Source organism: Globicephala melas, chromosome X, assembly GCF_963455315.2.
Source record: "Globicephala melas chromosome X, mGloMel1.2, whole genome shotgun sequence".
Taxonomy (NCBI): Eukaryota; Metazoa; Chordata; class Mammalia; order Artiodactyla; family Delphinidae; genus Globicephala; species Globicephala melas.
The window spans coordinates 5,591,414-5,607,276 of record NC_083335.1 but is presented as its reverse complement, the minus strand read 5'-3'; the positions used below and the strand labels follow the sequence as shown (position 1 = coordinate 5,607,276).

The window sequence follows — 15,863 nt, the reverse complement described above, 5'->3', positions numbered from 1 at the left end:
AACAATAGCATGGTTGGGATATGGGGGTCTCCATGATGTCCATTAGCCAGTTGATTGCGTTTTCCTTCTCAGCTGCCACTCTTGGCATCATAAATATGAAACCCAACCCTGGCCTTCTCCATACAACAGTTATTGAATTGCCATTTTCAACCCAGTCATGCACGGCAGGCAGCGATGCTGTGACGAGTCCCCTGGGGTCTGGCCTGAGCACAGCACGATCCAGTAGGACAGGCTTCCTGCATGTGCCTCGGTGTGGGGTTCTCTGCACACCCTCGCCCCTCATACCACTGAACCTGCAGTTTTTCTTTTGGTCCCTTTTTCTTCTTATGTTTCTCGGGATTAAAAGAACTCCTGAAAATGACGGGTTAAGCCTGGAATCAATTTTCATTTACAGCTGAGAAGCAGTTATTGATGCTGTGTTTGCAGTTCAGTGAAAGATCTAAAGATATAGACCTGGTGCTCCTCTTTCAATATGAGTAGCCTAATCCGTCACAAATGTTTTTTTAACAACGAAATCGTATTGACAGGTTTATTAAAATTGTCATCTTTGAAGTTTTAACCTATCCACAATTTGACCTATTCCAAAGGCTTCTAGAATGTGTGGTGGCCCAACTCCAGAGCCCCCTCCAGTACACATTCATAGAGCCAGGTAAACATCTCCTTGATGTTTCCTTGCATGTTATCCTGATGTTTGATTTACGCAGCTTGAAGCATGTAATGTCTGTTATACCCTGGCAGCAGGACGGTCTGTGATGCCTGGGTTTTGAAGCTGGGTTAGATCCGGACACGGCTCTCCCTTGCCCTAATCATCTCGGACTGGTGTTAGCAGCATCAGACTTTAGCATTATAAAGCCCATAAAAGAAGTAGGTATTGTTAGAAACGACCTTTAGGGAATTCTAATAGTAATACCATCTTATGATTAATGTGAATGAAACTGAAACCTTAGGTGACTTCATTTAGCCCAGTTAGAAATTCCAAAAACGGGCACTATGGCTGGAAATGCTCAGTTAGTGACCAGGCTCAGCTAAAGGACTCTATAGGTAAAGCTTGGAGTGGTGTGTGGGTGCTTTAAAAACAGAGCTGGACAATTTCAGTTTGCTTTGAGCACAAAGACATTCTAATGAGTTGTGTCTGGACGTATTATCGTAAGTTGCTCCGATGTACCCAATTTTATTTAACCAATCTTCTTTCTTTTTCTGCCAAGGGATTGCCCTTAGAAATGTGGTACTTAATTCAAAGCATGTTACTGGGGACGTGTGGACTTTTCTTTTTTTTTTTGGACTTTTCAACTAGATGCTAGTAGCAGAGCTGCACCTCAAGCCTGTGAACATTTACAGGAAAATATTGTCTTCGAGCTTTTAATCCAGGTTCTTGATTTGGGTTTTATACTTGATTCATTTTTGTTTATTTGTTTTTGTTCTTATTGTGGGACCAGCTCACTGGCTAGGTTGTTCTCTGATAATTGCATATGAAATGAATTACATGGTAGCAGAAAATCTGAACATGCTGGCAGCCTTGGGGTGTGTTCCTTGTACTTGGGATGCATACTGAACTTTCCAAACCTAGTGGCTAAGTGAAATTCAAGCCCACTTTTCTGTTTAAAGTTTGCTAATGGAAAGGGGGGCAATACATTTTACTGCTGCTCTCGGCTGGCCCCTGATGCGCTACAGTGAATTCATTCGTTGTGACGACAGATACTCTTCCCTGCTATAATGCTTCCTATGTTTTAGCCACAGTTCTTCTCTCATCGCGCTGAACAAGTTGTTACCTCCCCAAGGTTTCTCTACATTTCCATTTACTTTGTTATCAGCAGAAAGGCTGGGGAAGGCCTCTTCCGTAATGATATCAATATAGCACCCACGGCAAGAGAGGTCAGCCCGTCAGGGCTGTAGAAACAACAGATGGATTAGGATGAAACCGGGTGCGAAATAACTTTGATAGAGTCTTTTAATGTAAACAGTTTATCTGCCATTGCCTTTCATTGAAATGCCCCACAAAATGTGATGGCGTTTGGGCTGTGAAGGCTGCAGAAGGTAGCAGAATAAAATCCATACGGATCTTTTAATTTATTCATTAAAGACAGGAAAGTAAATAGGATAACATATAAGGTTAATAGAATAACATTGGCCTTCAGAGTCCCAAGATTGTGTTTTCCATTTGGCTGTATTAGCATAGAGACTAGATTAATAAGAAATTGCTTAGGGCTTGTATGATGTGATTTTTAATATGCTCCAGGCAAGTCTATGACTGTTTAGAAACCTGCTTGCTGAATTTTTTCATTGTAATTAGGTCTTCTTTTAGTGCCAAATATTTTGACTCGTAATCTCCGTAGATTGCCTTCTTATTGTAATCTTCATAGAATGCTTTGAGCACACAGGTGCAGAGGAGCACAGCGTTTGCACGCGTGTCATGTCCGTCACTGCTGATGACCGGATACTGACGAACAACCACTACCACTTAGGAAGTGTCCATCTATGAGCATTTCCATCGCAAACCCAATGGCTGTTTTGCTTAGCGTAACACTTTCTCACCATGGCCTTAAATCACACGTTGGCGAGGATGTGCTGCTTGCCCCAAGGTCCAAGTGGAAACAAAAATGTGTACAATTTGTTCTTTCAGAAACGATAACTCTCCAGTAGGACAGGGATGACCACAGCCTTTTGTCTACAGAGAGCACACGGCACATATCCGGCGCTGTGCGGAGGGTGGTAGGGGGAGTAGCAGCCACCTCTGGGAAGCTGGGAATCATTAAGTCAATTGGAATCAAAGTGCTGGAAAGAACAGGTATCACCGTGTTACCCTTGTCGCTACCTCTGGGCTGCAGGAAGTGGCTGGACAGCATCGCTCCTCTCGCCACTCCCATCCCCACTCTGTCTTTGGTCCAAGCTTGCTCTTTTCCTTAAGCCCCTTCATTGCCCCAGTTTGGGTCCCAAATCCATGGCTGCAGCCTGGAGGTTCTGTCTTAGTCATCAGCTAACAACCCCCAGGCAGTGTACCACGTGTACCTAAGTTTATTGGAGGTGTCCACGTTTTGAGTTCAGTCAGGGTTCTAGCATCTGTTAGAGCAGTACGAATGTCTCCAGTAATAAAACTCTTTGCCAAACTGAAAATGTAAGATTTTGAAATTTAGATGCTGGCTTGGAAAAATGTTCTGGGGCTTTGGTTTAGGGCCTAGGAATGCTTGATTCTGTTCCCCAAATGTCTGCCATCTGCTGGAAAATCTATCAGGTAGGCTGCAAACGCCCAAGGATCTTGTCAGGAATGGAAAGCAGAATCTGTCTTCTTAAGCAGATGTATTTACTTATTTCTATTGATTTAGCAAGAGCAAAGAGCAGAAGCATTGTAAGCACACAGAACAGGTATCCAAATTTGAGATTAGCTAGCGATCCTAGGTTAAAGATTCGAAATTCAAGTGGGTGGGCAGATAAAAGCAGCAGACCTTTCCAAAACATACGGCAGGGCGTAACGCACGCATCATGAAGTATCTCATAGGATCTTCGGAACATTAGATCTAAACATCTATAAACTTGCTAATAGATCTTATTTCTTGCTAATGGAGGTTGACTCCACAATGGGGGTTCCATATTTATCCCTGAATCGTATATGTATATATATTATGTGTGTGTGTGTGTGTGTGTGTGTGTATATATATGCTGAAATACTTGTGTGTGTATTAAAACATAGACTACCAGACCTTAAAATGACCACAGAGAGTCTTTACCCCAGCTGCCTAATTTTGCCAACAAGGGCACTGGGGCACAGAGAAGTCAGTTGTATTGTGAAATAACAGAGAATATACACATTGGTCTCTGGCCCTGGTTCCCAGCACAGAGCTCCTAAATCCCTCATAATTTCCTCAGTAATAAAAGCAGTAGGCGCATCTTTTGTTCTAGTATTTGGTCTTTGACCCTGGTTCCTGACCCAGGGTCCTAAATCCCCTGGAATTTCCCGGGTGATAGGAGTGTCTTTTGTTCTAATGAGGTGACTCTTGGTGGGCTCCTGGATGCGGGCCGGCTGGTCACCAGAAAGACCAAGCCACGAGTGGAAGCTTGGCATGCCCAAGCCCACCCTCCCATCTTTACGGAGCATGTATGGGGTTCGTGGAGCTTCCAGGGTGGCTATTGGAACCTCTGATGTATAAGCCGATTGATCAGAAGCATAGGTGACAACTTGGGCTTGAGACTGGCATCTGAAGTGGGCGGAGGCAGTCCTGTGGGACTGAGCCCTTAACCAGTGGGATGTGATGCTCTCTCCAGGTAGACAGTGTCAGAATTGAGTTAAATGGCCGGGCACCTAGCTGGCGTTGCAGAAATTTGCTTGGTGTGGGAAGACCCCACACACATCTGGCGTCAGAGTGTTGTGAGTGTAGTCATAGTGGGAGAATAAAGGAGAAACGAGGGTGGAAGGATTACTGGGTTTTCTAATACAGATTGATGATAAAAATGGATGTAGCGTCCTTGGCCAGAGTATAATATGCTCTAAAGGGACGGAAAGCCTGAACACACTAGTCTGCTATTACTGAAGGTATGTCATCAGTATTCACTCCCATGTAGGTTTTGGCATACTTAGATTATTGGGTACCTACTAGGCACTAAGAATACTCTTCCCGTTTTCCTCGTTACACACAGTAGAGAGAGAGCCTCCATTAGGTCTTTATCATCTCCCAGCAAAGGACACGTGTCATTTTGCGAGGGGTGCCTCCCAGTACCAGAGGCAAGAAGGCTCGGATTGGCTGGGGGAAAGAAAATTGAATTTTCAAATCCACAAGCCCCAGGGGAACAGAATAACTGAGTGCCACTTACCTTGGCCCTTCTAATGGGCAGAATAAATAAGCCAGTGCTGAGCTGCTCTGCCTCGTGTCTCCGTATTTACTCCACTTAGAGAATGATTAGTGTCGACAGATGAGTCTTAGGAGTGAAACGTGCTTCTTCACCAAAGACGGTTCATTTTCGTTAAGTTACAATATATCAAAACCTTGGTTATAAACAAAAGCACCAGTTGACAAATGCATCTTGCTAAAGGGTTTTGTATCCAGCAAAAGAGTCAGCCTAGAGGGAGCAAGCCTTAATGGAATGCAGGCACTACTGAGTCCTGTTATCGCATCGTCTCGGGGCCAGACACGCAGAAAACTCCTACACATGCGGGGACAAGTAGGACCCGCTATGAGGCCTGTATTCAACTGGCCTTGGTAGGGTCTTGAGCGGCAGGTTGGGTGAAGTTGATCAGGAATTCGATGAGCCTGGGGAAGCTATGGGGGATTCATGATCAAAGGGAGCATAAAATGGGGTAACGCTAGAGAGACCAGCGGCCCAAAGGAGAGGCAGTGGCTGTGGTCCCAGTGAGAAGTAGTAAGTCTCCAGCAAGACCATAGCTGCAGGAAGGGTGAGGAGGGGGCACAGCCTTCTGCCGGAAAGCACGATGGAAATGTACCGTCTGGACCGCTCCGTACTCCCTCCTCGTTGGGGCGTGAATTCGAGCCTCGTGGGCAGTTGCAGGACGGATCCAGATGCACACGGTCCTGGAGCCCAGCTTTTCCTCCAGAGGCCTCTTCTCTTCTCGTCACAGAGCTGGGGACCCGCCGACGCTCCCTCATCCCCGGAGCAGTGCTCAGGCCTCTCAGACTCTACCATCAGCCCCGATTCTTTTACCCAGCCCACGTTTATTAAGTGACTATCAGGTGCCGGACACCTGGAACAAATTTCCTCCAGTCTCTGCCCGTCAAAATTTTAATCCTGCCCCCATGGTGTCTAGCACACGTCTACATCACGTATGCATCGAAAACAATGAATTAAATTAAAATCGGAGAAGCCCACTACTCTAAAGCTAGGGAAGGTGTTTTTGCTTCTTTCAGGTTCAAGATTCAAATACAGGATGTTTCCATGTTCCCTCCTGGGCACTCATCCACCAGAGGGTTAAACATAGTGGGAAGTGTCTTCCTAGAGATTGTCAGAAATTCAGGCAGGCATCCAGGTGTTGCAAAATGCTGAGTGACACTTTCTCCTGTTAAGCTGCAATCCTGGGTGTGCGTGCGTGCTGCCAGCCGATACCTCAGCCCGTAGGATAGAATGTAAGCCTCTTGATGTTTTCCTCATTCCAGTGCAATCTATTTAAATGCTGTAATTAAGCAATTCATTTTTATATTTGTGCAAGTGCTCTCAGGATATGTCTCTTTAATTGACTTAACCCATTCTGTAGGTATTGATTTTCGACCATCTGAATACCCTAATGACGAGTTCATTTGTTAATAGAGGAGTTTCTCTCCTGAACTTAGCAATCAATGCAGTTTACCAGTACCTGCCACTAAATGAAGGTATGGCTGTGTCTCGCAGAGTTGCCCCATGAAAAATTAAAGGTAAAACATAGAAATACAAAAACCAGTGCAATCGATTGCTCTTCTGTCTTCTTTCCATAATGCATAGTATCCAGTTATTTGAAACTATCTGAATGATTGACTTTTCACTTTTTATCAAGAAATGTATTGTATACATGCAGTTTGGGTGTGTCTGCTAGTAGAATGCCAGGAAAAAAACATAAACAGGAAATGTAAAAGGCATGCAAAACAGTGGTAACAGAATCGCATTTTATGCTTGACCGACAGTATGATCATTGATTACGGAGGAAAGCAGTCCCTGACTACATGGCCTTGTAAAATGAGCCCATGGCTCCAGTCTCTCTAGGCCTCCTAAGTGCTCACTTTGATGGTCTCAGCAGACCAACAGACCAGCATATTGCACTGAGTTTGTTTTCTGTCAGTCTCAGGGGGGTGTAGCGTCATAAGTCTGGATATAAATGTTCAGGGCACGCTTCTTAAAAGCCCCCAAATATTTTTATGAATATAGTATACTTGTCTGTTGGACTAAAGTAACAGTTCATGATATGTAATCACTGGGGCAGAATCACCTTACCGAAGAATTTTGTATAAGTTCAGTCAGTATATAGAATGTGGCTAGCAAGTTTCCACTTTACCTGTAGCATTTTCTCCCTCAAGAAATAGGATGTTCTGTCTGCCCTGGAGGATGGGGCTCAATAGAGAGCCACTCTCCTCCCTTCCTTCCTTCCTCCCTTCCTCCCTTCCTTCTTTCTGTTTTTTCACGATAACTGCATTTGATGGTTCATGGAATTCACTGTGGCCCTCGAGTCACTTCAGCTTTGGTGCAGCCATGTAACAGAAAGACAAGGGCCTTCTTCTTTTTAGGAAGCTAGATTTAATGAGTGAGCAACTCCAAGCGTGTCCTTAGCCACATCATCCCTCCCGAGGAAATAAACTCGCTGCTTAGCAGGATACCAAGAAGAATACAATGCTGGTAATGAGACAGGAATTGGCTCGTAAACAGCCCTTGGAACGAGATGAGCGTCTTCTCCCTGGGAATATAATTTCTCAAGCTGCCATATCATGGAGGAGGTTCACTGAGGGTAGCATCCTCAGGGCTTCCCAACCTCAGGGGCAAATGTTAATGAAGAAGCAAAGAGCCCTGCGGATGGAGTGGGTGTGAGAGGAGGGATGGCTGATGAAGAAGTCTCTGCGAAAAGAACGATGCTTCCTAGGCTCCCCTGCAGGAGGAGAGAGTGTGAGGGGCAGTAGCGTGCGCACTCGGGTGTCCTGACCTCTCTACCACCAACACCAATCCCAAGAAGGTTCAGGGCAGAGGCCTGTGTGAGAGGCCCTGCCCGGGCGAGGCCTGGCAGGATCTAAACACATCAGAGTCTTCATCGAGTAGGACTTTACAGACAGAAGCATTCTGTTCACCCCAGAACTGCTTCTGATATGGAGAGAGGAACTGAATGGCTTCTGTAATCCTCGTTGGAATAACTGCATAGATTTGATACTACAGCCTGGCCACTGGTCAGAAAACCCATCAACTCTCTGGCTATAAAAATATATAAATGCACCATAAGTCCTGGTTACCAAAGGGGAAAAGGGGTGGGGGAGGGATAAATTAGGAGTTTGGGATTAACAGGTACACACTACTATATATAAAACAGGTAACCAACAAGGACCTACTGTATAGCACAGGGAACTATATTCAATATCCCATAATAAACTATAATGGAAAATTTTGAAAATAATATGTATCTGAACCACTTTGCTGTACACCTCAAGCTAACACAACATTCTAAATCAACTGTAGTCCAGTAAAAATAAAAATGTACGCGCTGACGCCTACGCGGAATGCGGTCGCATTCAAGATGCACTTTTTTGCTTAGCGTGCTGCGGTTTCTAGAGCACTGTCATCGATGTTGGCTACTCACAACCACCCTTGATGTAGACAGAGCAGGAATGGTGGTCTTCATTTTTAAAATGAGGAAACTGAGGCTCACAGGCGTTGGCCGCATCGCTAACGTCATGATGATACGAAATGGCGAAGCTGGTAGCAGAACCCAGGTCTGTGGATTTCTAGCACAGCACTCTTTCCACCTGTAGCCCATTGCATCTTGTTGCACCCTATTGGAGTATGTTTTTTAACATCTTAATTTATTTTATCATCCTATCTTTTTAAATATTTATTTATTTTTGGCTGCGTTGCGTCTTCATTGCAGTGCGTGGGCTTCTCATCGCAGTGGCTTCTCTTGTTGCAGAGCACCAGCTCTAGGCATGTGGGCTTCAGTAGTTGTGGCTCGCTGGCTCTAGAGCGTAGGCTCAGTAGTTGTGGCGCACGGGCTTAGCTGCTCCGCGGCATGTGGGATCTTCCCGGACCAGGGCTCGAACCCGTGTCCCCTGCATTGGCAGGTGGATTCTTAACCACTGCGCCACCAGGGAAGTCCCTTTATCCTCCTATCTTATGTTGGAACTTCCTTGATGGCAAGATAAGTATCGTGTTAGGGAAACGTGGCACGAAATAAGTAGAATATAGGTTTTCAAAAGCATATAGACGTTACAAATTAAAGCAGCATAAGTGTTAACTATCTAGCCTCCATTTTCCAATCAGTTTAAATTACTTTAATGTATGTTTTTAAACTCAAAATTAGCTGTAATCCCAATATGTAACCCTCTTAATGCTTGGTGGATCGCACTGTATCATTTCATTTTGAGTTCCCTCCTTTTGCAGGGTATAGCACATTCTTGAACATGTATCTGGAACTTGTATAAAAGGAAAAGAGGAATTTTCTCCTTGTATATTTTCTAGACTAGTTCTTTTACCTTAAAGCTATATATATTTTGCATGCAAATAATTCACTTAACTTTTCTTCAAAGTCTCTTAATAATTCCTTATAGCGTGCTTAAAACAAAGTCAGGGCTTCCCTGGTGGCGCAGTGGTTGCGAGTCCGCCTGCCGATGCAGGGGACACGGGTTCGTGCCCCGGTCCGGGAAGATCCCACATGCCGCGGAGCGGCTGGGCCCGTGAGCCATGGCCGCTGAGCCTGCGCGTCCGGAGCCTGTGCTCCGCAACGGGAGAGGCCACAACAGTGAGAGGCCCGCGTACCGAAAAAAAAAAAAAAAAAAAAAGTCAAATTACAGTGAAAGTGGAGATCGCAAATGGTGAGCCGTTTCCCATGCCTGGCGGACACCCCCTGCAACCATTTCATTTGGAGGTGAGCGCACAGGAGGGTGACATGAGAGCATCTCACTAAAGCTCTGGGGACTCTGGAATGATCCTGGGTTAATCTCCAAAGAAAACCTCTCAGCCTATTTTCCATCACTATCCAAGCAACCCGGAAAAAATTAATTTGAATGAAGTTATTTTCCTATAATGACTGTATAAAAAGACATATGTTTCAAAGAACCTGGCCTTGAATGTGATTATGTGCCTCCTGATTAGAGAAAAATAACTGGGTCTAAGTGACAGTCTCGACACACAGAGAAGAGAAGACTTTTCAGAAAACATGTCGCTGAATCAAAGCTAGGTTAAGCAATGTCACTTTGATTTCTCTCCTCCCCGTCTTCGGCCAGTGGCACGCTCAGCCCATCACATCTAGCTCGCTTTCAAAGGAAACCACTGGAACACCATGTCCATTACTTTGTGATAATCTAAGTCTTCTTTAAGAACAGATTTGTTTGGATTTTAAGGGATTGGGAAAAGCAGATTCGCGTGATTTCCACAATGGCCTGTCTTCAGCCCGCCGCCATATCCTATTCCACCCTCCAGGACTGGGGGAGAAAAGGTGGTAGAAAAGGCCAGCGTGGGCGTGCAGACTGCCTGTGCTGCTGTAGTGAAGGTCAAGGTCTCTCCCCCACTCCTTGCCGGCATCTGGCTCTTCCTTTCAGCATCCTTCAAGGGACTGCTCAGGCATTCATACCCTAAACACCTGTGAGAGATGACTGGGCCAGCCAGACGCATAGTCCTTGTTTTCTCATTTTCACCTGTTACCTCATTCCATCTCTTTCTCACTATACTTGCCAAAATTCACCCTCAGCCACAGATGGTGAGAAAATGATTTTTGCCTACCGAGCCAAAGAAAGTGCCCAAATATTAACGGGTATTTATCTAGAAACAGAACCTGAGACTCAATAGAAGAGAAGGACTTGGACTTCCAACACTAATGTCTAAACTGGGAAGGTATTTCATTGATTTAAAACAAATTGCTTCCCAGTGCACTGAGTTGTTATGCACAGAAAGGTTCAGTATGCTTATGCCTTGGTCATTCAGGATGTCAAGTCCAATGTTGGATTTTAAATAGTCTGTTACAAGTGGTTGCCTCTGCCTTCTAATTTATAGCAGGATTCTCTTCATCTCTTAGCCCTCACCCACCTCCAGGATTCACAGATATACAGGTCTCCGAATGGATACCTTTTAAAAGAGTCTGAAGAGCCCTGAGGTTGGCAAACCGCTGCTTCAACGCTCCCCATACTGAATGTTATTTCTACAGCCTGAAAGAGTTTGGCGGGGTACAAGTTTGGTTCTGATGACATAATTATGCTACAGAAGTATGAAAAAAAATCATCACTATAACCCTCCAGGTGCTTAAACAGTTTGATAGACTGTAGCCATTCTGCCATCAGCGCCCCCAGCTGTGTTGCTTAGCAACATTTTAATTCCAGAAGAATCGAAGGAGATGCAATCCCTGTGGAGAGGGAAACAGAAATAAGAGGGCTGTTGACAGATGATCTGAGTTGTTTCTTCTAATATACTGTGAAGATCACTAGCTCTTTTCATGAATGATAAATGGACTGTACACAGATCAATGGGTTCAGCAATAAACTGGGACCAGCCTCCATATCTAAGGCACACAGGCCAAGAGGCCCAGAGATTTCCTCATTTCGATGATTTGGTGTGTGTTTTCTTAAAGGTTCCACGGGAGGAAATTGATCCAAGCCATCGGTCAGCCCTTGCCCTTTTGTGGTATCTGCTAATAAAAATGATTTTAGAAATGGATACTTCGGCCTTTCTATCACCGGGCAGGTGCAGCCAGGGGGCCGGAGCAATGCAGGGTGAACGGTTTCCCACCAGAGATCTAAAAATCCCCAGATGTGCCCATGACCATTCCCTCTGTGTCTGCCTCCACACCCTGTCATAATCCAAGCAGGTGCACGCGGAGGAGGGAGATGAGATAGTTCTGAAATATTGAGAACGGCCAATTATATGAATACTTCCTTATCTCTAAGCCAATCACAATGAGCTCCTTTAGTGTAAGGGATTTAAAATCTAATTGGTTGGTATTATCTGGAGGTAGGAAAATATTACATATTCACATAATTAGAGGGAAAGACTTTTCTGAATCACAGACATATAAACATACAGACAGATACAGAGAGCTTACAGTTTTAATTCTAAAATTTCAGACAGAAGTCAAGCATATACAAAGTTCATACGTCCATTTTAAAGACCTGGTCTCGTCTCAGTGGGTGTACATTCTCAATTTATCTGAGCTCAAAATACACTCACAAAAAGGAACAGTAAACCAGATTCTCTGTCTTCTTTCACCCAACGGAGACAAGGTCTCAATAAATCATCAGTCCCTTTCTAGTGATCAACAGATGGTCAGCCCAAATAGAAAGGAGAACCGTACAGGAAACTTAGGGGAGTCATGAGGAAGGATAGAGTTGAGTCTTATCTCAGAATGTGGATGGCAGTGTGGTCCTTTGAAATTAGCCATTTTCCAGAACGTGAAAGGATGGAGTGGGAATGGGGGAGTTCTTAATGATCGCTGTTTTCCACAAGCACAGGGCTCTGGTTAAAAAAAAAAAAATTGGAGGAAAAGTGGAGAGAGGAGGATGGAGTTATGAACCTAAGGGCCCACTCTCACAGGCACTGCTGAATTTCCCAGGCAGCCCTGGCAGTGCCCGCCTGTGTCTGAAAGCTGCACTTGGACCGGTAACCACGCTCCCCGGGAGAGGAAAATTGCTTTCTGGGTCTCCGGTCTGCTTATCTCCAGCAGCCTGCCTTGGTTAGCTCCTCGTGTTTCTGAAGAGCATTTTATATTGCTTATTGTTTTGGTAACTAGTTGCAAAGATTATGCCTGCTAATGTTGTCTAATTGCATTTTTTTCTTCTGTTCACAGGCTGTTGAAAAGGCAAAATCTAAGAATAATCCTGTGACGTAAGTTCTTTTTTTTTTATTAGTTGGAAGTGTTCATTTGAATGTACTCCAGGCATGTGAAAGAAGAAGGTCATAAAAGAGACCTTGATTTTGAGTTCATCTCTATTCATGACAATTTAAAAACAAAAACAAAAACAAAACAAGCAGAAAAAAAAAACCCTCCAATGAGCAGGGACCAGCTTTTTGATTTTTCCTGTGGTCCTGATGAGGAAGTGCTCCAAGTTATGCCCAGTTTACATAAATTAATATGTGCCGTCCATGAGTAGATGCCAAATACTATTATAATCATATTCAATGCAGAGCACTTCAAGCCTTTGGGTTTTGCACATGCTAAAAAGATTACATTTTTAATTGCAAACCTTGGACCTATGACAGAGACGTAAATGGCTGAAAATGTGCCAAGTGATTTCCAGCCACGTGGGGAGGTTTGGCACCTCAGCATCAAGGCCTCGCTACTCTGTTAATGAAAAGCTCATAAAAATATATTTAACTGAAGGTTTTTCTAGCTAACAGAGAGCTATTTCCAAGGCATTTTATGAGACACTCTTAAATTATAAACAAGCTGCACAGCACTCTTTTAAATATAGCACATCTTAGACAGCCTGTCTCTTCCAGAAGGGAGACTTTCAAATTAAAGATGGCTGTCTTGTCATTTGGGTTTGTGACATCTGATTGCAGTGTTATGATGCATACCAGTTCCACCAGCCACGTGGCCTAGGGAAGATCTGCTCTATTTGCCGGGTTACTACAGGTCTGGTAATATCACATCTCTAGGAACTATGTGTTAACTTATGTCAGCCGACTTCCATTAGAGTGGATAACAAATGCAGAAATGGGGAGTGCATTGATTTGTTTTTTAATCTGTATCTTTTAATATAAAGTGTGTCTCCTGTAGATGGCATATAGTCAAATCTTGTTTCTCCCCCCACCCAGTCTTACAGTCTCTGCCTTTTGACTGGATTGTTAAATCCATTCACATTTAATGTTATTATTGATAGAGTTGGATATATATGGTTAGTTATCCAGTTATCTAGTTGGGACTGCATTGATTTTTAATAGTTTCTGGGAGAATGGTTCAGCTAATGCCAGTGACAAGAAGGCTGCTTGTGTTTTATAAAATAATTAACTTTTCCAAGTCACCAGGGTAGTGTTTAGCACACCATTAAATCCAAGCTCCAATTCATTTTTCCAAAAGGTCTTGTGTACTTTGTTTCTAAATTTAATTTTCTTAGGCCATGGAATATTCCTTATCAGCCTCCTGTAGTCTCTGGAGGGCTATCTGTGGTCTGGAGATGTATTATGCTATAGTCGTCCTATGGGAGCATTTTTAGTAGCTGAATTTTGGTCTGGTTGTTTGGTTGCGGTTGAAATCTTCTCTGCAGCCTGATTTCTTTTCTGTCTTTGCCCGGAAGGCTTCTCTACTGCGAGCCCATGGCAGGCAAGCTCCATGGATTAGAGGATGGTGCTAATGAGGCCAAGGCCAGGTCTTTAGTCCCTGGGTGGGCCATTAGTGATCTTCTTTCCCATAGTCCGACTGCGCCCCTCCCTCCAGTTCACCCACGGGCAGATGCATGCCCCGGGTCACAAGGGATGGGGCAGAGGCTGGCGGAGTGTAAATCTGGCCCTCAGTGGGACAGACATCTCCAAGTTCAAGCCCTCCCGATAGGAAGTGAGTCCCAAACTCCCTCTTTGCGTGCACAAGACAGCCTATTGGCAGTGTGCGGGGCTTTGTTAAATCGTACTGATGGCCTGGAAGTGGGACCAGTTTTCTGTCTGCTCCTTGTGAGAATTCGACCCTACAGATAATTATATTTTTTAAGAGCTCTGGCTAATTCACAGTACAGACTGTATCGAATGTCTAGCACTTTAAGGAATGTTGTAACGAGAAAAACTAGAAGAGCCAAAGGGTTACTAATAGAATGTGGAACAATATTTTACTCTTTAATATATTTGAAGATCTGTCCAGTAGCAAACCTAAGTCACAACCAACTGGGAGGTGTTGAGAATTGTCTTCCAATTAGATAAGATACCGCTGTCAGCGTGAGTTTGAGTGTCCTGTTGCATTTGGTACCTAATACCTGATACCTAACTCAGTTGCCCAGCCACAGCCACCTGGGTACTTTAAGAAGACAGCCTTCTTCAAGACCTCAGCTCAGGGACAGGAATTTCAGAGCACGGCTCAATTAAACTGCCTGACAGCAGAGCAGAAGCGAAGTTTTGAAAAGTTTTACGTATAGTGGTCCTCTTTCCGTTTCTGATGTCTGCCAGAGAATTTTAGTTACACACAGTGCACTGCGATCCCAAGTAGAGTCAGCGTTTCTTACCTGTTTTCTGAATGAATGCACAAGGAAACAAATTGGACACATCCCAGAAAACACTCCTTTCAGGCACCTGGCCTGGAGGCTTAATAAGACTGGTACCTACCCTAGTAGAGTGTCGGGGCCAAAGGGTTCGCGTGTTGTAACTGACCAAGGCGTCCATTCTCTTCTTCTGATTCATGCCACGTGTAAAATGTTCCTACGTTGCTCTGGTTCATACTAACTGCTTTGCCTCTGACCAGTTATTGGCTTGATCTTGTATATGAGAATTAACATGTGATTGTTCGGGCGTACCATGAAAAGCGTGTACAGCCTTGCTGGAAAAGTAGAGGTCTGGAGGCATCACTTACAACTCAAGTATGAGCACAGATTGGTGAAGATGATCATTATGTGTGATTGGATGTCATCCTCTGGTGCAGAGTTTGGCAAATGGTTGGGGAAAAAAATCAAAAGAAGACTATTACATGACATGTGAAAATTATACGAAATTCAAATTTCAGTGTCCATAAAAGCGGTTTTATTGGCACACAGCTACACTCATTTGTTTCAGTATCGCCTGTGGCTCCTGTGCTACAGTGGCAGAGTTGAGACTGTACAAACCACTAAACCAAAAATATTTACTATCTGGCCCCTTACAGAGAAAGTCTGCTGACCCCTGCTCTGGCTGGTCAGGTAGGAAAAGGTGCAGATGTAAACTTTCCCGTGACAGCGAAGGTTAAACTATGAACCCTTTCTCTTTTTGTCCTCTAAAACACTGAGTAGGTATTTACTGAGCCCTTTATCTTGTGTTCAGGACTTTCTGGGGCTGAGGTATCACCTAATCCTTACTCGGAGCACAGAGACCATTCCGAATTCAGGATCATTGAAAATCGTTATGGATATGAGGTCCATTGACGGAGCAGTGATGCCTCAGAAACCCGTAAACACATAACTAGAGCACGTTGGTAGGCTTCCAAGTTGTGTGTAGATGGATGTATTGCAAATGGCATATACATTTTCTAAAATTCCATTACTTCCCAAGATCTAACTAAGGCTAATTAAGCTTTCGATTCAAGTGAGGGCAAATGT

The 15,863-nt window shown here is 44.2% G+C and overlaps 1 protein-coding gene across 4 annotated transcripts in view; it reads left to right on the top strand.

The window, feature by feature from the left end:
• The window catches only part of AFF2 (ALF transcription elongation factor 2), a 499,644-nt gene that overhangs the window by 397,512 nt on the left and 86,269 nt on the right, over positions 1 to 15,863 (top strand). For all 4 annotated transcript variants that reach the window (XM_060292350.1, XM_060292348.1, XM_060292349.1 and 1 more), the window contains one exon: positions 12,440 to 12,477. In XM_060292350.1, coding sequence (XP_060148333.1) covers positions 12,440 to 12,477 — 38 coding nt within the window. The remainder of the gene's footprint in view (positions 1 to 12,439; positions 12,478 to 15,863) is intronic.